Source organism: Eutrigla gurnardus (assembly GCF_963514095.1).
Source record: "Eutrigla gurnardus genome assembly, chromosome: 14".
Classification (NCBI taxonomy): Eukaryota; Metazoa; Chordata; class Actinopteri; order Perciformes; family Triglidae; genus Eutrigla; species Eutrigla gurnardus.
The window spans coordinates 3550383-3573687 of NC_139937.1; the positions used below are offsets into that span (position 1 = coordinate 3550383).

A 23305-nucleotide genomic window follows, 5' to 3' on the forward strand; every position below is an offset into this window, starting at 1 on the left:
CATGGACACAGTTTGTTGCTCTCATTTGAAAGAGAGACAACATGTTTATTGACCACCGTTCAACAGCTCCAATATGCTTAAACAATTCATGGGGCCCAACGCCTACAGCACATTCATCCCTGGTGTTGAGTTGCAGCTCATGTTAGATCCTGGAACAGGTTTATATCATTTCTTCCACTACTGACCCCCAGATTGGGGTAAAACAATAGGGTAGTTATTATTTTACTCCAATCTGGGGTCAGTAGTTGACAGGTATTATTCTGTACTTTGATGAATCAGGAACCTGAAAGATCTGAGAGACCAACATGTTGGCATTGTTAAGGCATCTTTATAACCAAACCCTTTCCCTTTAATTGTGAACAAATAAACATTTTAAGCACTTGACTGAAAACTACAGATGGCTTGATACTGCCTTTCTTGTTTTCACAGAGTTTCTTTGCACTTTGCCCAGGTGGAACCTAAAGTGAACATGATCCGACCCATCCGGCCCTTTGTCAGACAAAAACAACCACGAGGAGAAAAAGCACTGCGAGCTTTAAGGTGCAACTCAACTAGAACGTTATAAAAACACATCAATATGATGCAAAAAAGAAAGAAAACCTGTGAAGTCGAGGTATAACAAGTAAGGTAAAGGTAAAAAAATAAAGTCTTGCAGTGTCCTGTAACAAAACCACCGTTCTCACTGAGAACTATAGTGAACAAAAAGACTTTTATAGATAATAATGCCTGCACTTGATGACAGTGTTGGCATTCAACCCACTGTTGATTTTGAGAGATGCTTGCTTGTGAGCGAGGCTAAAGTGGAAATAACGGAAACAATCATTTAGATCATTAATCATAGTAATCTGTTTCTGCACCCCGCTGCTTTCCTTCGGTTAAACACTGTAAATATCATGATGTTATGGCCATTCAGTAACACCGTTATCGTATACTGTGGGAAAATGTACATCATCATAATATCCCAATTCAAATGTCATTAAGATGCGCCTTTCCTTCTGATGATATGGATTTATTTGATTTATTATAGAAGCTTCAGAGATGGGGAGTCTGCTGGCATCTCTCCAGCAAAGCACACAACACATCCCATGTGTGTGTGCCAACACGTGATGGACAGTAGTGAAGTTATTCCTCCATTTATTCTGAACGTTTCACTCAGTCTGGCTGGTTTCCTTGGCAACAGAGGGTGGGCCTGGGCTGCTGGATGCGGTGGGCCGAGCTTTCCAACTAAACAGAGCTTCCTGTTGGAGAGAGGAGGAGTTGTGTCATGTTTGATGACTTTACATGTTGTTATTGAGAAGAAACAGGAAACACCAGCTCACCTGCACGGCGCCCAGAGTGATGGTCCAGCCTCCGGGCGAGTCTCCTCCGTGGTACCTCACGGCTGCAGGGGCGAGGGCGCCAGCGTTGATGGCTGGGGCTGAACCCCGAGGAGCTGCTGCCTCTGACACCGGTTGTGTTGATGAAGCAGGAACAGTCTGTGTAGCTTGTGCTGGCGCTGAGCCCGTCTCCTCCTCGATGGGTGCATCTTGTGAGCCGCTCAGAACAGAGGAGGAGTTGGAGAGCGGCGGGACAGAACCAGATACACAGCTGGGTGCCGGGCTGCTCTCCCCCGAGGCGTTGGGGGGAGTGTGAGCGTGAGTGTGCTTCTTCCTGCGGAGTGTGTCGATCCAGCTGGAGCTGTGTCTGGAGGCAAAGGAGGCCAGGGCCAGAGACGAGAGCCTCATGTTCTTCCCCGAAGTGATCAGCTCTCCAAATCCTTCCTGATGGGCGAAGGCGTAGCCGGACCTCCGAGAACCGCCACGAGCACCCAGACGGCCCTCTGACACGCTGCCCGCCCCGCGCCAGGCTCCTCCCACGCTGCGACCGAGCGGCTTCCGCTTCTTCTGCCGCACCAGCTGAGTGTAGCGCACCTGGAGAACAAGAAGTGTCCTCAGTTTCTGTGCTCTAATGAGCTTCTCCAAAGGAGGAATTGATCCTTTAAGTTCGTTAAATTCTTTCAGTTTTCCATTAACACATTTATTTTTGCTCTTTTGCCACCCGAGCCCCTTGTTGTTCTTTCTGAGCAACTTGTAGTCCTATCTATTAGTGTTCCCCAAACACTGGGGACACACTTTTTTAAAACGGTTTTCCTGACCATTTTATTGCAATTTCTGCATCACTTTAGATGATCTTTAATAGCATTCCTTTTGAAGAGATACCATTTATAAATATAATAAATACTGATCCACACTGAGCTCATATACAGTACGTAGTAAAAGCAATTTGTGTCATCAGGGTACGATGATTAGGTCAATATTTGCAGAATATTTACAACGCATGAAGCCGGCGTCGATAAAGATGAACTCATCATTACACTCACGCTACTGAACTGTGTGTACCACACAGTTAATCATTGGTAGAGATGCGTTTCAAACTGACCTGTTGCAAAGACAAACACACATGATGCAATGATGATGATGGACACATCAGCGCTAGAAACATTTGTGTTTACGCGTGTTTTCTCACCGTGTCTGAGAGCTGAGGTTTGAGGTCCACCTTAAGGAAGCGGAATGCCAAAACTGGAACTATGCATATTGCCGTTGCCAGTGCAATAGTTAACCACACGACTGGCTGCAACAACGTGCTCTGAGCACTACCTGTACACACACACACACACAGACACACACACACGCACACACACACACACGCACACACACACACACGCACACACGCACACACACACACACGCACACATACACACACGCACACAGACACACAGCAAATATGTTTCAGGAGTTTATAGCATTGCACACAGGTAAGACATCTTTACTACAGTAAACATGATTAAGATATTAATTATCATAGAACTAATATTTGCCCTTTTCCTGATTCAACATCATGTAGTTTTGTTGTGTTTACTAAATATTTACAGTTATTTCAAGGAATCTAATTTTGATGAAACTTAAACTTCATGTGTGTGTGTGTGCTCATGTGTGTGTGTGTGTGTGCTCATGTGTGTGTGTGTGCTCATGTGTGTGTAAAAGACAGATAAGGAGAAGAGGGGACCGACCTACGAAGTGGAACTGGTTGGGAAAGATCCTGAAGAGGGTCTGACTGTGCAGAGCGAACATGATGGTGAAGTAGCAGCCGAGAGAACCCCACACAAACACGTGGTTGAAAACGGTCCAGAAGCCCGTGTCCAGAACGATCTACAGGATCATACACAAGGAAAGGTTAACACACGGTGAGGGAACAGGTTAAACATGGAGGTGACCTGCTGAAAGCCGAGACTCCGGCCTCTCTCACCTGTACGCTGACCACGATGACCAGGGCTGTTGCCGTGGTGACTGCGAAGGTCTGGTAGTCAGCGAGGGGCACGCCGGTGCTCTGAGTGGCGTCGGACAGGACGGCACAGGGGACAAAAAACAGCACCACTGATGTGTAGATGCCTTGGGCGATGCAGATGAAGAACTCCCTCTTGTTGAAGAGGAGGTTGAGCTGTCCGGGCTCGTAGAGTTTGGGATACTCCAGACTCCTCAGGTCAGGAACATCCTACAACAAACGAGAGACAGTGAGGAGCTGCAGTTACTAAAATTATAAAAAAAAATAAAACATATAGAAATTAACAGGAATTGTTATTTTTTGTTGAATAATTACATAAAGTTGACTTATTAAACACAATACTAAGAGTCTACAGCTATCCTAGGAACTGTGTGAGGCTGCACCTTGATACATGAGTACTTTGAGCTCAATGCTAACATACCCACGTTGTCAATGCTAACCTGCCAATGTTTAGCAGGTATGTTTCCTTTGCTCACAGTCTTAGCATGCATGGTTAATGACATTAGTTTGCAGGTATTTGGTCGTAAACCAAAGTTCTGGGAAAATTAAAGGTTCATGTGATGATGTCACTGCGTGAAAAGTTATGGGATCGGCAGAGTAATTACTATATCCTGAATGTCATGGTGGATCCATTCATTTCACTCAAAACCATGAATGCTAGCGTCATTGTGGCACTGGAGGTGCAGTAAGGTTCATCCTCTGGGGACCATAAATGTTGTTGACATTGCCATCTCTTGTATTTGTAGCAAAAAACCTGCTTTAATTTTTCTTTACTGTACTCCTGTATGCTCGAACAGACCTGGTCAAATATCCCCATGGCCAGCACAGGGAGGGATGTGTACACGATGTTGTAGAGAGTAATGAAGTACTGATCGTACACCGTCTACGGGAGAGAGCAAATGGACACAAAAAGGCTAAGTAACAATCACAATTACGATTTCCTATCCCGATGGTTGACACAAAGATGTCCTCCTGAGCTCTACTCTCCGACCTGTGCCGAGAAGCCACAGAAGAAGCCGAACCAGAAGTGCACCATGGTGAAGGCAAAGTTCTTGTAGAAGAAGTAGCAGAGGAAACGGCACATGCGCAGGTAGGACCAGCGGCCGTGCACCAGCAGGAGGCGCTGCAGGAAGCTGAACTGGGAGAAGGAGTAGTCGCTTGCCAGCACGGCCTGGATGCCCTCCTGACCTGAGATACCAACGCCAATATGAGCACCTGAAGGAGTGGGAGAGAGGGAACAGTGAGCCACATAAAGTTGGAAAAGGTGAGAGGAAGAACAGAAGAAAGTGTTCACTCCCTTTAACCTTTTATTACCACGGTGTGGAAGGTGTGAGATCTGAAATCTAAGGGTACTCCATGGGTCCCCGGAGTAGGAAAACTACAAGACAAGTACAGTTGACAGGATAAAGGCTTCTTAACCTATATGCAGATATGGCTCTATCTGGATGTTTGGTAGAGACAGTGAGCATACCCAAACTGTCAACATTAGAAGGTAATCTGCAAAACATCATGAAGAGAGTATTGCTTCCAAGATTTACAAATTGTTGAACAGGCAGATTGACAATAAAGTGGCACACATGATATATTTCACCCCAGTGAGAATGTTACTATTTCCTAGTTTCTATTATTGGTGTGTCTGTGTAATAAGACTGATAATACCTTTTTGAGCATAAAATAGGAAATAGGCTAGCAATCCAAAATTTTCGACAATTAATGACTTAAAAGTTCTATATTTTTACCTTATTAAAAAAAGATAAAACGAAAAAAAAATGCTAATTCTCCCACAGCATAAATCACAGGATGTGGACCAACCCCACCCACAACTGCTGCTTCGGCTGTATTTCTGCTTTTTACTTGCATAAATTCATTTCAAGAAACATGCACGCATACGTGTTCTCATGACATATATCTACAGACAAGCACGCGGTGATGCAACACTTACAACACACAGACGATTACACACGGAGAGAAACAGAACATTGGGTTATCGGCTTAACCAAACCTCTCCGTTCCCCTTAAGCGGCGTTAAGGTTACAAAAACAACTTGGTATGATTCACCTTGCTGCAACGCTGCAAATGATGCTATAGGTTGTGAACATAAGACTGCATGTCTTTATGGCTGCACCTTTTAATCAAATGGAAATATTCAAGTTTATTGTTGATGTTCATCAGTTTATTCCCATTTCCCCAAAGTACGATCTGACAGATTTGATATATTTTGGCTTTCCACTGAAATTAAAAATAAGTCTCCAACCTGCATGTTTACCTGCAGGGTTTAAAAGGACTCTCACCACATTGAAGATGCTAAGGAATCCCTCCTAACTTGATGAGGACATCCCACCTAAAGTCACACACATGTCCACACCACCCCGCGATGGAGATACATCTCTACTACACCAGGCACACACTGGCACACTGGTAAACCCTCCTTCTCTTCCTCCCTGTCCCATCTGCAAACTCACTTTTGATCATGCTAACGTCGTTAGCTCCGTCTCCTATAGCCAGCGTGACGGCCTTCTTGTGCTTCTTGATGAGCTCCACCACCTGAGCTTTTTGCAGCGGGGTGACTCGGCAGCAGATCACAGCTTTGCATGCGCATGCTGTCGTCACAAACTCCGTCTCCATGTCAGCTTCCAGTGCGTGGGCCTATCAGGGACAGGAGAGAGAGCCGAGACGTTGAAGGGTAAATGGTAAGAGTTCAGACATTTGACAGTTGTTTTGAGTATGTGGGGCATGTTATTCATACCAGGCTGTGACCGTTGATTACAAGTGCAAACTCTCCAGAGATGTTGTCCATGAGGTTGGAGGAAGAAGGACAAGGAGGAGGAGAAGAAGGAGGAGGAGGAGGAGGAGGAGGTGGGCACTGCAGCTGTTTCCCTCCTGCTGCTCCGTCTCCTTCTTGTCCCTCTCTGAACCCGTTAGCCACAAAACATCCCTCCTCCTTCCCTCCATCTCTGGTTTGTGACAGCTGGATCATCCTCTCCCTCGCCCTCCTGAAGAGGAAGACAAACAAAGTGGACATCAACAGGGCTCGTCGACGACACAAAGATAGAAACCAAAAAACAACATGTGTATGAAGAGGAGGAAACAGGAGATGAAAGAGAATGGGGGAAACAGCCACAGCTGAGAAAACTAATCAAAGAAGAGATTGAATAAATTAAAAATAGGACCCTGAAGGTGTTGCTGATGCTTGGTCCCCGTCCTACCTCTATGTATCCCCGCCCACCACACACACTTATTATCTAGCTATATTATATCTATATATATCTTTTTATTGTTATTATTCATTCTACAGTGTTTTAATGGTATTGAGGTTTCATCAGTATGCTTTGTGACGTGTTGTACTGTCTTTCCCGTAGCGCTGTGAGCTCACCCAGGGAAGTTCCTGACAGCAAAGTGAACACAACTAAACTCAACTAAACACTTTTTGCAATTCACACAAGCTGGAACTCTAGTACGCAATCTGAAGGCCATGCAAAGTTTTCAGGGCCACAATTAAGGGAAATGCATTGTGTGCTCATACACCGTGCAGTACAGGAGAAGTATTCACGCGAAACTCAAAACAAGACGGGATGGTGCAAACTGTTGCACTAGCATCAATATTGACGCTGTCGAAAATATGTGACGCGTGCTGGTTTTACACAAGAAATTGTGGATTTTTTTTATTTCTTGAAATAAATGATGATATATCTAACAGACACAGGACAGCTGTGTATTTAGATACTGTTAACCACATAAGTGTTTTTTAAGTGTAGATTTAACTGTAGTGGCTTGGGTTAAACACTGGAGTTGGTCAGAAACACACTAATTGCTACCTCTTCTACTCACGCATGCACTTCTTAGTAATTTTCTGATCATTTGGCCATTTTTTGTTGACAGCGTAGCGGCGGACAGACTGACCCGAGCTCCTGCCGTACGCTTTGGACGGTGTGTCCACCGATGATGAACACCTCGGTCATGTCATCCGTCAGCATCTTGCAGGAGTACCCGATATTGACAGCCGTCTCTGTGGGAGAAAGGAGAGGGTTACTGGGGTGCACTTAATCATTTCAGCTGAACATGTTGAAGATTGATGACAAAAGGAGCAGACGCCAGATCGATCAGATGACTCAAAGGCTGCGGTGATGAACACTGATCGATTATGTTAATGTGGCTACCAGATGGACCTGGCCTTGTATATCATGGGCTCCTGGTCAGCGCGACGACAATACGTATATTTTTTGTCCAAGGAACACAACGTTGATATTGCTTTTCTGCTTCGCAATGGGTGACACTTGTGCAGAAATCTGCAAGTTTGACTTGTTGACCTTTCGGGTGAATAGCAGAGCAGATGGCGTGCAGTTATCCTTTAGTATCTCTTTGTTTGTTTGGTCTTGATGCTGCTCTTTGAACAATTCTCTGAAAGTGTGTGTTTTTTCCTCACCCTGCTTGTCTCCAGTGAGAACCCAGATCTTAATGTTAGCCAGAGAGAGGACAGCGATGGTCTCTGGGACACCTTCCTGCAGCTTGTCCTCTATAGCTGTGGCACCCAGGAGCTAGAGGTACACACACACACACACACACACACACACACACAAAGTCCACTTATAATACCGGCAGGAAATTTCAGTACTACATAAAAGCAATTTCTATGTTATGACTTGAAATGAGTTACCATCAATGCAACTCATTAATTAACCATGAATACAACAACATCCTGCACTGAGAACATCCGATGGTGTTGTTGAGCTCCAGTTAAACAACACACACAACGAAACCTAAAGTTCCCTTTTTGAAAGTGATATTTTTATTCCGTTTGCAGAAGGATGTCTCTATAAACTAAAAAAAAGACTTAATGTTTTCCACACAGTCAAAGTCACACACGCACAACATGAGGCAGAGACCAGGTCACGAACCATCATGTCTTGTTCTATCTCCTCATACGTGGCTGCCAGTCGGTCCTCTCTGCAGCTGGTGGCCCTGTCAGCGCAGCGGTGGCTCTCTGACCACGCCTCCCACTGGTCCTCCGTCAGGTCCCTGCAGGCCAGCGCCAGCGTCCGCAAACCATCGCCTGCATACTCCTACAGCCAAACGTACACACATTCTGACATGAGGATCGCATGGGCAGAAGCAATGAAGACCTATCATTGAGTTAAAAAAAAGTCACATTTCAAGTTCATACATATGATGTGATCCAGTAAAAGTAGATGTTGGGTGGAGGCCTGATCACCCACAGCTGTTTTGGAGGCACTAGATGGCAGCACAGCTCCATACACTCACGTGTTAATGTGCTTGGTGTGTTTACTCACATTGAGGTGGTCTGAGGTGATGTTTATCAGCTCTTGGTTACAGTGGTGGAGTCTCTCCAGCAGCACAGTGTCAGCTCCTTTACAGTACAGACGGATCCTGCCCTCCGGGTTACGCACTGGGTGACAGGAAGACAAAATACCTCAAGAAATCCATACTCAACTCCTCCATCCACTTCAAGTAATCAGACTCTCCAGACTCCATAAACGTCATCCCTGCATACAGTGGGTGACACAGACATGTGCTCAGGGCCTCCGATCGCTGCTCCGACACCAGATCAAAATGATGCCAGGGCCGAGGTGATTTATGACCTGTGATATCTGGGCAGGTTTCCAGAAACACAGTGAAATCTCACTGAGGGATAAAATGTAAACATGACTAACAGCCTATCAATATGTAGGAGTATGATTGATGAGCATTTAAATACATATTTTTGATTAAACATGAAAAGCTCAACTCCACTGCAATGAAAGCCAGTTGTTATTGGCATGAAAAGAGAGTAAATCATCCAAGATCCCAGATGTTTACATCCCGATACAACAAACATTGTTTTTTCAGTTGCTCATCATTGAAGCCTATCATAAGCAAGGTTACCTTATGTCATCAAGCAGAGAAACATATTATGCACCAATGTGCATCTAAATGTGTGGAAAATGGTTTAACTGCAGTCGTTACATCATAGATAGTGTTCTAAAAACCTAATTCCATGCCGATGTTTTACTGAAAAAAACCATCAACACATTTCCAAATGTGTTTGTAAAGTGAATATGATGACCCCTGCGCACCGATCACAGACATCCTCTTGCGTATGTTGTTGAAGTCCAGTATGGCGAGCAGCGTGTAGGTGACAGGTCGTCCCATCTCCGTGGTGGTGATCGTCCCGGGTGTTCGGGAGCGGAATACAAAGCCGAAGTTTCGAGCTGCTGTTACTAGAGCGCCCTCGTCTGGAGACTGAGCCTTATAAACCAGCTCTCCTGCAAAGACACATAGAGCGACGTTAATAACACACAGATGGCCCGTCGGTGTGAATGTCTGCTGCCATTCCAGCACCCGGGTTCCTCTCTCCCCTTCCCTCGCTCACCCTCGCTCTTCTCCTCGCTCATCACCGTGTGACAGAGGGAGAGCAGGCGGAAGAACTCGTGCGAGTAGGCATCTCCCACTTTCACTGACTCTAGCAGGGTGTCGTCATAGAAACAGAAGTCCGGGTCCGCCAGGGGGTTGAAGGGGGTGAAGTCCAATCTCTGAAGATAAAAGGTGAATGGTGATTAATATATGTCATAAACTAGGAGTAAAATACAGATGCATGTGTATGAAGACAAAAGAGAAACGTCGGCTTACCTTTGGCTGAGGTCCCAACGGGTCTGTTGCCTCACCTGACAGGAACACACACACACACACACACACACACACACACACACACACACACACACACACACAACACATATAAGACTGTTGTGTATTTATTTGTATACGTGTGTGTGGTGATTACACTCACACGTACACCTACGCAATCCAAGACAACTGTTCTGCCATAAAGCCTGATTTTATGATGCTTCTAATGTTCAGGTTTTGTTGACACATCATAGAGATGGTAATTCAGTCATATGGATTGCATTAAAGTGGTGTTTCTAATAATCTGATCACCTTTATTATTGAATTAATATAATCCAAAAAATATATATAAACTTTGTGAAAACAGAAAGTATGGCAGAACAATTGTATTGATTTGCAATAGACTGTATAGGTGTACCTAATTAAGTAGCCACGGCATGTGTGTGTGTGTGTGTGTGCGTGCACTTACCGTACGTCTGTCCATTGATGGAGCACTTATTGAAGCTCATGATGTTCTGAGTGAGAGTTCCAGTCTTGTCACTGAAGATGTATTCAACCTAAAGGAAACAAATGAAATGCTAACACTGAATCCAAAAAACAACGCAATTGTTGTGAAGTTATTGCAAATCTAAATGTGAGATTAAAGCTATGTTTTAAAATATTGGCGTATCCAGAAATAAAAATAAAGAACTGCAACTGGACCAACATGATCTTCTCTACTTCTAATTAGTGTAAAAAAAAAGTTGTTTTTATTGAGATGCATGAAATGGGTTTCACGATTTTTTGACGGCTTATGAACACAAATTAGTCCAAGCGAGTGATACATCCTTCAGACCAATATGTGAAGCCTCCTCCCCTCTGAATTTAGATCCCTGTATTTAGCCTGCAGATGCATTTCATGTTGGCAGTAAGACACGAGTGGTTCATTCAGTTACTGCAGAGTGTAATGGAAAATTAACAAAAATGCATTTTTTAAGATGAATTAACTAAAGCATCAGGAAAGCAACAGCAACTAGAATGAATGTGGACGCCCACCTGGCCAAGCTCCTCGTTCAGAGTGGTGGTCCTGGCCTCGGCTGCCGTGTTACACTGTGAGCAGAACATCTGCTGGTCCCAGTTAATGAAGTAGCTGTGACCCAGTCTGATCACCTCCACACTGACACGCAGACAGGGACATGATTACAGTAGATTACACCAGTAGATCACACCAGTAGATCACACCAGTACATTACACCAGTACATTACACCTCGAGGACAGAGATTGAGGTCAACAATATGTCTCTTCAGTTATTACTTCAGCCTGTAGTGGCACGCAGAGCAATTAGTCACACACCCATGCACTAGTCAGACAGCAGTGAATGTAAAAACTCTCTTACCTGAAAGGGAATATCTGCAGACAACATATACAAACAGTGCAAACTTGTCTTTTGAAGTTGGATTTCAGTTTACATGAGCATCCCTCTTCTACACACTTTGTTTTAGCCCAGTATATCTGGGAAGTGTCCTCACCTGACATACAGAGAGATAGGCACCACAGTGTTGAGAATGATGACGTAAGACCAGAACGAGAGGAAGGCCGAGAACAGGAAGTTGTCCACGGGAGGGTCCCAGGGCAGATAGCTCTGAAACAGGGAGCCCACCTCCCTCTCCCACACTGCGTTGCCCACAGCCAGGATGACACCCATACACACCAGGAAGCCAAAGATCTGACAGGAACGCAGGCGGAGAAACACGACAGACAGTGAGTACAATCGGATATCTTACATGTGGATCTCTTGTCAGTTGAGCCCAAATTGGGATGATATAGAGGAGATATGTGAAACTAGATCCAAGCCTGAGCTCATGTCCTGAAATAGTGACTGGGTGAGCCATGACAGTTAGAGGTTAGCGGCGTCCTACCCAGAGGACCAGAGTGTTCATCAGACGGTCGATGCTTGTGCGCTTAAACTTGGTGCAACCGCTGTTCTGCATCAGCTTGGTATCTGGGCCTGGGACAGAAACAGGGGCAGGTTAAACCTGTTCACATCATATGCATTCTGTCACACACACACACACACACACACACACACACACACACACACACACACACACACACACACACACACACACACATACGACCTGCAAAGATGACCAGGCCGTAGCACGCCTCCGTGTTGCGGAGGACGCATCCTCGTAGCAGCATGTTCTGGTTGGTCAGGGGGTATTTCTTGTCTCTCCAGTACAGAGTCCCACAGAAACGATCCAGCTTGTTGTTGGGGGGCTCACACACCACCTCACCTTTACACACACACACACACACACACACACGGCTACATCAGATGCTATATCATAGATGTCTACCGAATCCATTTGCAGTATTAAGTTTATTTTCCTAGGTGTATGATAAAGTGTTGAATTAATCATCAGTGTGACATCAGGCCATAGTCTCCACACACACACACACACACACACACACAAACACCCACACTGAGGCCGAAACCCAGACCTTTCGTAAATTGATACGAGGCAAAGTGTGGGTTGATTTGCTGCAGTAATGCATTTTCCGCAGCAGGTGAGGAGTGTGTGTGTGTGTGTGTGTGGGCACACTGTGCTTTGGTTGTGTGAGACTAGTGGGCGTGTAATGAGAGGCTGTCACTCAATGCTGGCAGAAAGAAGGCGTTTGTGGGTTTTTTTGGTTAATGTGCCCGGATGCAATATAGTTTTTTTAAACACTGAAACCTGTTGACCTTTATATCAGCGAGGATGGTGAACCAAGCCTGACATCGAAAGTAGAGGATGGGTTTTCCCAAAACTCACCGTCGAACGAAGCCAAGTTGTTCGGCCCTCCGAGTTCAGATGTAACTGAGACGGACTGACGGACCTTCATGTTGGTCTCTCTGCAAGATAACACAGCAGACAGCGATTTAGAAGCAGTGTCCTGTTGGTTGAGGCACTGTGAGAGTGGTGTGTTTTCTGACCCGTCCAGCTCGGCTGTCTCGATGTAACAGAGTCCATGAGGTTCGCTGCTGGACAGCAGGAGCAGGTCAGCCTGAAAACAGACACAGGAGTTGAGCATCGGCTGCAGTGACAGGACCAGAATGAGCACAGTGATGATAAAAATGTGTATTAGAAGGCAGCGTCCCCAATAGGAAACATATCTATATTCATCATGATCACACGCATATGCAGACGGTTTGTACACGTTGTACGTTGATGTGGTGCACACGCACTTACCGACACAAACTGGTTGTTTTCCAGTTTAGTGATATCACCCACTCGTACGTTCATCCACTTTTCATTCTGTAGCCTGAAACAGCGAAACAGAGGTTAACAGTTTCAGGGTTTTAGGAAACCTCGCAAAGGAAAACTGCATTTAGTTGCACATGACACGTCGGGAGACTCACGAGCCGCGGATGAGGACCTGAGACTGACGGTTGTTCACTTGGTTGTCGCTCTTGTGACGAAACTGCAGGAGACAAAGATCAATGTGATCCCACAATATTCAAGAGCCCTTTGTTATTGTCTGCTAGTAATAATCAGGTATTTCACTGTGATGTTATCTGGCCACAAACTAAATTGTGTGTGTATAAAAAAAACATGCTCACATAGTCGTCCGTGGCATCCTTGACTGCGGTGATGCTCAGCACCAAAGCTAAAGGCACAATGGTAGTGAACCAGGAGAGGGAGGAGATCTGAGGTATTAACTAGACAGAGAGGAGGGGATTTGATGATTAGTTGATTCACAGACATAACGGTAGTGTTACAGCATACAGTGTTAGTGGCTCTGATGGTGACATTTCAATCTGGCATGGCAATAAAACATTTAAAAACTGAAAGATTAATAATAAAAGGGCTTCTTGCAACTTGTGACTGTGAAAGGTGTCCATGTGAAACCGGTTGGCAGGATGATACCATGTTGCTCTCACATCCCTCAGAGTCATGCTCACTAATTCTGTGTTTTAGAAACAGCTCATTGTCATATTGCTGATTCCCTGACATAATTATTTATAATAACCTATTAATTTAATTGAATGTCGATGTCTCAAGCCAGCTATCACTTTCTAACACATCTCTGTCCTTTAGAGATTCAATTCAATCCAATTCAATGGGGCTTTATTGGCATTAAAGTGATGGTAACAATGTTGTCGTTTATAATTTGCCCAAATATTAGGTATTGATTTATATGAATTATATAAACAGTATATATGATGTCATATGCCTCTTATATATACACATTCTCTCTCTCTCTCTCTCTCTCTCTCTCTCTCTCTCTCTCTCTCTCTCTCTCTCTGTCTCTCTCTCTCTCTCTCAACCCACCCTCCACCTTCTCTCCTCACCTGCAGTATGAGCAGGAAAAGGAAGTAGGTGTTCGCTACTTCCTGGAACTGCTCGAACAAGTTGACGGGCAGAAAGGTGATGATGTTGTACTTGGATGTCATAATACAGTTACTCTGAATGGGGGAAAAAACAAAAAATGTATGTCATTCACAACATTTCAGTTGAAGTGTTTGAAAGATTGAAAGTTCTCTCTCTGCCTTTGTCGTGGAACATGGAGGGGAGAGGGAACGGTCTTACCGCGTACTGAAACTTTTCGTTGTACTCTCGGTCATTGGCTCTGACCCTTCTCTCCTCCTCTGTGAAAAACACAAGACCCAAAATGAGTCATTAAAGGATGATATCACTACCGAAATATACAGAAAGCACCAAAACCATGAAGCATTGTGTGTCAAGTGTTATAAAAAGGACCAATGCTTTAAAAATGCCAATACCAGTAAACCCCTCCAGACAGGGAAATAGAGTGAAGGAGACAGACAGTCTACTATGTTTGTGCATTTACTCATAAATCAATGAAGCTGGAGTAGTCTGCTGACGGCTGTTTCATTGGTATTGGGTCAAATACAATCATTATGTTTCACAAACACACCAGACTTGATAATCTGACCAATTATCTTGAATTATCTGCTGTCTTTTAATGAGTGCATTTCAAAATCTGTGACAGATATGCGACACGAAACCAAGTTTCGAGTCAACAGTTCACATTACAGGAAGTCACATACGAAGGATAACATCCATCACACTTCAGGCCCATTTACCATATTAGAGAATATAAATATCTTCCTCCCCCCTCCTGACCCTGCTCGTTATTCTCTTGTTGTTTTTCTGGTTTCTGTTTATGCTGGAGCAAAGCAGCTTGGGAGTTCCCCTCCTCCTCCAGGCCTGTCTCCTCTAATATTGATGAGGCTGCTTTTTAAATGAAATGACTGGCGTGTTTCGCACCAGGCTGGAGTCACTTCATATGCCTGCTCACGCACACATGTGAAGATAGAAGGTTCAGGGCCACACGTACTGTAGCTCTGACCACAAAGCCCTCCTCATACTTTGGACTGATGAGTGAGAGGCAATAATGCACCGAGAGAAATGGCCTTCACACAACAGAAGCCCCATAATCACAGACACAGATGTAAACAAAGACCCTGTGGTTTCCTGTTTCTGCAGCACAGTGACGCCTGGTCTTATCTTTGTCTCTGCTATATCGAACACAGGCCTCCTGTTGCTACAGGTCAGAAGACAGATTCGGACACAAATAAACCCCAAAATATTAGCGATAACTTGTTATAAATATGACCAAAGATCTAAATCATATCCACATTGTAAGTTACAATAAACAATAGGCCTCTTCTAAAAATAAGTTCAGTATTGTTTCATTGCTCAAAACCAGAAAAATAAGTCTACTAATTAAGAGAAAATGTTATAATGAACATGTTATATCACCCATGTGATATAACATGTTCATTTGAGTTCATCCAGCTGATATGCCCTCTCTGCTAAACTTTAGTTTGTATAACAGATTTGTCTGGTCGGGTTGGTGCCCATCCTCCAACATATATTCTGTTAAAACATCTAAACCCGTCCCTCCTCGTTTCTCGTCCCTCTGGCACCTCTGCCATCGATCTGAAGGTCGTTACGTTGCTTTCTGAGGGAGCGTTCACCAGAGAGATCCGTCAGAACGGCGGTGCAAAAGCTGCAACCCTCCGCGAAGAGGGCAAGATGCTTGTGCCAGGTAAGCACAGAGACGCCGAGGCATCCCAGAATCTGACGTCAGAACCAGGCTGGTGTCGTTCTCAGCTGTGCAAGCTGACCAACCCAAGCTGAATGCAAAGCATCTTTAGCAAACTGCCCATTAAGTGTTTAATGTCTCTGACAGCTTCAAGGGCATTAGAAGCCCTGACGCAGACTCGATGCTACACAGCAAGTCTGTATAAATCTATAAAGCTCCATTACTGAGGAACTTTCAGCTGCAGGCTTACTCTGCTGCGAGCGTAAGGTTTCCATAAACGACTGGGACATAAAGGAGCACAGAAATATTGATTCATACTCAAACACTTAATATAATACTACCCAGATTGACTAAGTCACTTTCTTTCATCCCTGTCTCTTTAACACGCTTCCCTCCCTCATGCTGGACATGTGAGGACACGTGCCACAGCTCGAGTCTCCTCATGTGTCCACAAGCAAAAGAACACAGACGGATGTCCTAACAGTGATGACCACAGAGCACAGTCCGTCTGAGCTTTGGGAAACGCGATTGTCGTTGGCGTGACTAAACCTGAGGCAGGATCAGATTCTGCGCAGAAGTGATCATCACTCACTGTGGCTGATTTAATTAGATGAAGATGGGATGGTGGAATCGTCTGCAGTCATACGCGTGCACACACACACACACGATCTGATTTGTTGGGAAACAATGCAGGTGACACAGTGACAGCCTGGTGGACTGGAGGTCAAATGAAGGTGCTCGTCCAGTGTGATTTGTGATGGTTGAAGGAATAAGGGTGCAGACGAGGCAGTGCAGTGACAGCGGAGGCTGGCGCCTGGAAGATTGATCAGTGTCTCAGCCAGCGGAGACAACAAGGACATCATCCTACTTATTGATGCGAAATTCACATTCAGATCAACTCAGTTTTGTTTACATGTGACAGATTCATAATCAGCGCTGAAAAACAACGATGACTTTGAGGCACATTATGCAGCTCATCTCTTAAAACAGAAAACAGAGGAAAAACCAAGAGGACTGAACCAAAACACTGGTTGGCAGCGAAGACAACGGCATCTAATGAAGAATGACAATTATTGTTATTTCCCTGTTGTTTAATCAATGGATGTCTAATAAACAGCAACACAAAGTATTAGCATCTGTGTAGAAGCAGGAATGAAACTTAGTTGGGATGAGGATAAGGAATGTTGTTTATTTGAGATATGGTTTACAATCAACAACCTCTGGATGATGATGATGATGATGATGATGATGATGATGACTGTGGGGTCGTCTCACAGACTCGTACCTGCCCGCTTCTTTTTCGACTTGGCTCCATTAAGTCCTTTCTGTGTCTTTGTGTTCAGGGGGAGAACGAGCGGGAACCATTTGTCCGTGACGTCTTTCAGGACCGTCATCTTGACTTCAACAGTCCCCGGTTAGGTTGTTGTCAGACGGCCGCTGCTTCATCTCCTCCGGTCCCAACTTCAGTCAAGTTGGTCTCGCCGCGCACCGTCCCGTCCCTGCCTCGCTGTGGCTTCCTCTCTCGCCTCCCCCAGTCTCGCACACACGCACACACTCAAACAGACGCACGTGCACGCACGCGCTCACACACGCACTTTGGTCTATCATTTGCTGTTTTCTCTCTCTCCTGCCGCAGAAACAATGAGGTCATTTCCCCACCTAATACGATCACTTAGCAACCTCAGAGTTAATTTGTCGCTCTGGCTATTAAAGTTCGTGGCTATACATTAGAAATACTAAATATGTAGTTCAGGTTGCACATTTCCTGTTGACAATGTTTGTTTCGATGACGTAGCCTACAAAAGTGTTTAATCAATGAATCTGCACCGCGACATTAATTAAATGACCGTGTGCAAAGTCTCCTTTTAAGTCTCGTCCACAACACGAGCACTGTCCGCTGTAGGCATTACGTAATCATATCAGGGTTTGGTGGAAGTTACCACGGCAACGGCCTCTGCAGGGATCTCACAGCTCGTCGCTCGATGAGGAAAATAGGCGCCATTTTGGATCTGCCCGGCACGAGCGGATAGGAGCGTTGTGGCGTTTAGAGCCAAGGTGGCTCGTGCAGCAGCCCAGTTTCCTGCGTGTTTTGAAGGGAGAAGGCGCACTGCAGTGGGCAGGACAGGCAGGTGCACGTGCACGTGCTGCGCGCCGAGGCGCGTGCAGATTAAAGATTGCCGACAGCACGCTTTCACATACACACACACACACACACACACACACACACACACACACACACACACACACACACACACTTCTCATATGCATTCCGTGATCTTGCGTCGGACAAATATGCAGGACAAACCGTACCGAGACTGCCAGCTTGCATTCCACTACAGGTGCACGTGTGGTTGAAATACTCACCATGCTCACTAATGACACAGTGCACAATTAAGAGTCAGCTGTAATTGGATAGGTTGAATTAAGGGTGATTACTTTTAAAGCATAGCCCAACATATGATACATTTCTGTAACACCCTACTTAAGTATGAACCTGAGGAGGAAAGATATTAGATTATGATTATGATTATTATTATTATCAGATTCCTAGGAAGCATGGAAATCCCTTTTGTATAAACTGACCCAAACATTTTTTATAACAAAATGTTTTTGTTTGTATCATTGATTGAGGCTAGAATAAAATATTTATTGCACAATTTAATTCCTTATTTGAAGGGCACATTTTCGTTTTGTTTGTGTCATGTTTATTTCAGTTAAAGTTTATTACTGAAATTTTAAAAATCCATCCAGCAGCACATAAAATGGCATGTCTTTCCTTATTATCACAACCCCCTCTCCTAATTCTAATTATAGATCAGTTAAGTTAAACAGCTATAGCAAACTCCAGCTAGTCCATGAACAACTGTGTTGTTGATCAGCGGTCTGCACGCAGAGATGGAGAACCATTAGAGCAGAGAACAACGGTTCTATATTACAAGCTTGGTCAAGTTCTATGCAAGTGAAGCCTTTCAGCAATTTCCCGAGCATACTGACAAAAAATAAAACACCTAATGCCAACAATAGAAACATGATAATAACACAATTTGTTTGCACAAGTGCCTCAGATTCATATTTCCATCAAAGGTTTGTTCAATGTATTAACAACGGTTATTTTTAAGACCGTACGATGAAAATGAGCGAAAGCTTATGTGCCTACAGGCCACCGTAGTCACGGCGTGGTGATGTCACACGAATGCGTGCTCACGCAGCACATGTGTTTACATGCTAATAAGGTAACAGCCTGACTAAGAGTCTTCATAGTGTTTACTTTACATGACAGCTGATGTCATTTTTCTCACCCCATGCCTTGAAGAGTTTGACGCTAGCCCCGCCCCCGAAGTGATGTCACAGAAATGAGGGCATGGGATCTTGATTAGCCTATGTGGGCCAACCTTATGTCACAATCAATCACCCAGGTTAATAATAGCCTGCTAAGTGTAATGAAACTGACTTTGTATTTCTTGAGACAGAACAGGGGAGATGGGTGAGAGATGGCATTATCACATACAGGTTTCTGTTACAGGACTGTTTCCATGGTGACCTTAAAGTGGTTCGGGCTCATAGACATGTGACATGTGTTAGAGCAAAGAGACTGTTTGCTGCCGTCTCCACCACATTTCTCCTCTCTCTCTCTCTCTCTCTCTCTCTCTCTCTCTCTCTCTCTCTCTCTCTCTCTCTCTTTCCCCCTCCTTCTCTCTCTCTCTCTCTCTCTCTCTCTCTCTCTCCACTACCACTAAGCAAATAAAGTGTGCAAGACATAAACATGCAACTTATGATGACAACGTAGCATATGACTCAAACTTAACATGTATTTTCATGTCAAACAGCAGCTAACGGGGCCACTTAATGTCCCGCAATTGCATCACTGACGCCAAGATCCCGGAGGCTCTGCCGTCCAACCCTGCTGGGCGCCTTAAGTAAAGGACCATCAACACCTCACTGCGCTCACATTGGCACTTGGCAATACTATGCATGCTGTGTCCAGACAGCCTGTGGATATTACAAGTCAGTGAAATTAACAGCTGGCATCATCATGCTGTGTGTCTGTGGTCTTCACTGAGATCTGATCTGATTCATTCATGTCAAGTTCACACACCAGTGACATATACGTGTTTTCCTGCTGTTTCAATTTAGAGGGAAACGTGATGTAGCAGCTTATGCTTTTTTTATGTGTTGTCTTTTTCTTTCTAAAAAATGAGGAAGTGGTTCCAGCCGGGAATAATGCTGCTCCATTCACCCTATAATAAGTATAGTAGAGTAAGATATTTACTATAACACATGATTCATCCATGAACACCTCAAGAAAATCAGATTAGAATCTATGTGCACCATGTTATGTAAGTGCTATCTGACTACAATCCAGTAAATAAGGACTCTTATTAACACCACCATCAAGACTCTGAGGGGAGTTTGTGAGCTTTCCTGCCAACACATACCGCCACTTGTTTCACCACCATCAAGCCGTCAGGACCACCACTTCTACCTGAATGCACACGTGATTGTGTTTTGCGTGTGGTACTGACCTGGAGGAGGCCTCTTTCTGAACATCTCCACTCTGCCTGCGTCCTCCTGCTATGGCCCATGGGATTGTCTGCGGAGGGAAAGGAGAGCAAGTAAAGGATGCAGAGAGAAGAGAAGCACTGAGGGACGAGGATGGTTGAAGCATTGTAGAAGAGGAGGTGAAGTGAGAAACGTCTGAAACAAAATGTGACAGAGAAACTTTTACTTTAAAAAAAGAAATCCAAACATGCCTGTGTTCCAGTGATGGACTCTATTTATTATCATGTCTTCTTTTTTCAGGGGATGAAAAACATTCTCACAGAAGACAGAAACTGCTAAATCAATCAGGCATTACAGCCACTAGACACACACACACACACACACACACACTCACACACACACACACACACACACACACACACACACACACACACACACACACACACACACAGCAGACCTTCCCGGGTCCGTTAGAGCCATAATGAGGAAATGACATTCAGCAGAGAGCTGCATCTGTCTCTGTGGCTCTCACGGCGTCTGGGGACTGGTGGCTCAGGCCAGATCCACTGTCAGCCTCCTCCTATACACCGTGGATGAGAACGAGTAATGGAGCAGCATTTTTTTTTTCTCTGAGCACTTTTATCTCCTCGTCTCATTTTCCCTTCTACACATTTATGCTGACCTGTTCATATGACACCTCGCTGCTTTCACTTACGGCCTCACCTCTGCTAAGTAACGGCAGCAGATGAGGTTGCAGAGGCGAGGCGTTATACACCTCTGCCTCGGGTTCGTAGCACACTGAGGTACACACAGGATGGCAGACGGCTGCTTTAGGCAGCGAGCTCCAATCAATACATCTTCTCTGCCTCTCGCCATGCGAGTCGGGCCGATCAGCTTTCAGCTACAGTTTCCAGCATCGTCTCTGCCCTTTCACTGCATGTTTTCTACTTTATGAATCTAATAGAGGATGAGAGTGAGAGTTGTTTGCCATGTTCTCTTGCCTCTCTCCAGTCTCACAGTTAGTTGTCACACCCTCTCTCACACACTCTCCATCTGTGGCTGACAACATGTATAACCCATAGACCTGCAGTGCCTTTATGAACTAAGACAACCTGGGGAGAAACACCGGGACACGCTGAATATCTGAGCACCTTTCTGTGCAGGATTTCTCTCATCTCTCTATCCGGCTGATGTTTCACCAGATTTGTAGCAGGAAAAAAAATCCTTGATGAAAGGCTTGAACTGCAAAACCGAAACTCTATTTATTACCAAAAGTAATTTGGTTGCGGTGGGTCATTGCGTAATTCCCCCGCTGTGAAGTTGTAGGCAAGTCTTCTTGAGCAGAAAACCCCCACATTTACAGATATAGACTGCATGCCCTCTTGATGAAAAGAACACCGTTCCCACTAAACACAAGTTTCTATGAAATCTTTACATGAACTCAAAGATTACAAAAAAACAAAGTGAAACTATTATACTGTGTATCCCTTGAATAAGGTTTTTAATCTCAAATTTCTCATTTAAACTACCACAATACACAAATGTAGTTTATTTATATCTGCATGACGTCCTGTCTAAATGCACTATGGGTTTACTGTAGATCAGTATAGACTATAATAGAGTCTTCCTGTAAATGCCATGCCTCAAAAGGCAGGTAGTCGTTTAAATAATCTCTAACAGCTGATTGAGTGGGTTTCTGTCTCTAACGTGACATCCTATTCAAAGGAACTGCAAGATTGTAGGTGAGATGCTTTCATAAGGAAACACAGAACAACACACTGAAACTAGACAAACAGTCTACAATCATTCTCACAACGTTTAAGCATCGATGGAGTCAAATCACTACACAGGGACGTGACTAACTTTGACTTTGACTTTGGGGAAATAAGCTGGACTACAGGGCGGTTTAAAATGCCCCGAAACTAACATATCTGTATCTAGGCTACTGTACGAACATCTGGAGAACGCTTCACCACCTTCCAGCTGATGAAGTAAAACAACACAGCGGCCGTCCGACCAGCGACGGAGGAGACTACAAACCCCGAGCTGCACCAGTCCAGGAAACGCAAACGCACCTTTTCAAAGTTGTCGGTATAAATGGGTTCCCGGCGGAGACGTCCTCGCTGCTCCTCTCGCCGAGGTCATGGTGAGGTTTCGGGGCTGATGGGATCCGGTCACCGAGGTGAGGTGGGCGGGCGGAGCAGGAGGGACCGGGATGCGATGGAGACAGACACCGTGTCGAGGTGAGGGAGGGTTTGGCTTCGGCCAGGGGAGAGGAGGGGGAGGGGGGGCGGTCCACTTGAACCTCCTGCACTCAGGACCTTAAAGCACGGTCACTGAGGAGCTGACATTTCTTACTATCTATCTCACTACTACAGTTATATAACGCAAACCTATGATGGCATGTTTCTGTTTTGAACACTTTTTGAATCTACACATAAACGTTAATTACTGCTTTAACACCCTTCAACACTAGTGATGTGTTTTCTCTCCTTTGTGTCTACTGCCCTCTACTGGGCAGATGATGCTACTACTCAGCATCATCTGTTCACTGATCAAAGTCACAGCATCTGCATTATGCCCAACATAATGCAATCATTAGTGTCACATTCCGATGGGAACTTTAATTCAATTGTAAACACGTGTCATAATAATATTCCCATTAAACTGATCTAATATTTTTAAACATTCAAACATGTAGCCCGGAGACCCCTCTGGAAATCTCAAATTAAGTTATGCTCTTAGAGATATGCTCATGCATGACACAATGCTTTACTGGTGGAAGAAAGGTGGAGGGAACGTTGTTTTCACGCTTTCTGTCCTGTGTTC

At 44.7% G+C, this 23305-nt stretch overlaps 1 protein-coding gene across 2 annotated transcripts; it reads right to left on the reverse strand.

Annotated features, from left to right (window-relative positions):
* Positions 1-25: 25 nt before the first annotated feature.
* On the reverse strand, positions 26-22691 carry atp8b2 (ATPase phospholipid transporting 8B2). Of its 2 annotated transcripts, XM_084027347.1 has the most exons (30): positions 22552-22691; positions 20500-20567; positions 14494-14552; positions 14256-14369; positions 13524-13622; positions 13323-13384; positions 13153-13225; positions 12897-12967; positions 12736-12815; positions 12058-12216; positions 11839-11927; positions 11449-11645; positions 10975-11095; positions 10409-10496; positions 9946-9980; positions 9689-9848; positions 9393-9581; positions 8610-8725; positions 8217-8381; positions 7745-7856; positions 7222-7327; positions 6068-6314; positions 5784-5967; positions 4313-4536; positions 4121-4204; positions 3286-3531; positions 3050-3188; positions 2506-2636; positions 1320-1910; positions 26-1238 (listed from the first exon to the last, which is right to left on the reverse strand). In XM_084027347.1, the coding sequence occupies exons 2-30, from the start codon at positions 20522-20524 to the stop codon at positions 1149-1151; spliced, it is 4056 nt and encodes a 1351-aa protein (XP_083883473.1). In that variant the 5' UTR covers positions 20525-20567; positions 22552-22691; the 3' UTR covers positions 26-1148. The 2 variants fall into 2 exon arrangements, with proteins under 2 accessions (XP_083883473.1, XP_083883472.1); XM_084027346.1 differs by lacking the exons at positions 20500-20567; positions 22552-22691 and adding an exon at positions 17262-17627.
* Between the last annotated feature and the right edge of the window lie 614 nt (positions 22692-23305).

Excerpts from the sequence above, each read along its gene's own strand:
- atp8b2 (XM_084027346.1), bottom strand. The coding sequence starts at position 17,370 with ATGACGGTCCTGAAAGACGTCACGGACAAATGGTTCCCGCTCGTTCTC. Across the intron at positions 9,981-10,408 it reads CATCAATGGACAGACGTACG|GTGAGGCAACAGACCCGTTG; the intron begins GTAAGTGCACGC and ends TGTTCCTGTCAG. Across the intron at positions 8,382-8,609 it reads TCACCTCAGACCACCTCAAT|GAGTATGCAGGCGATGGTTT; the intron begins GTGAGTAAACAC and ends GTTTGGCTGTAG.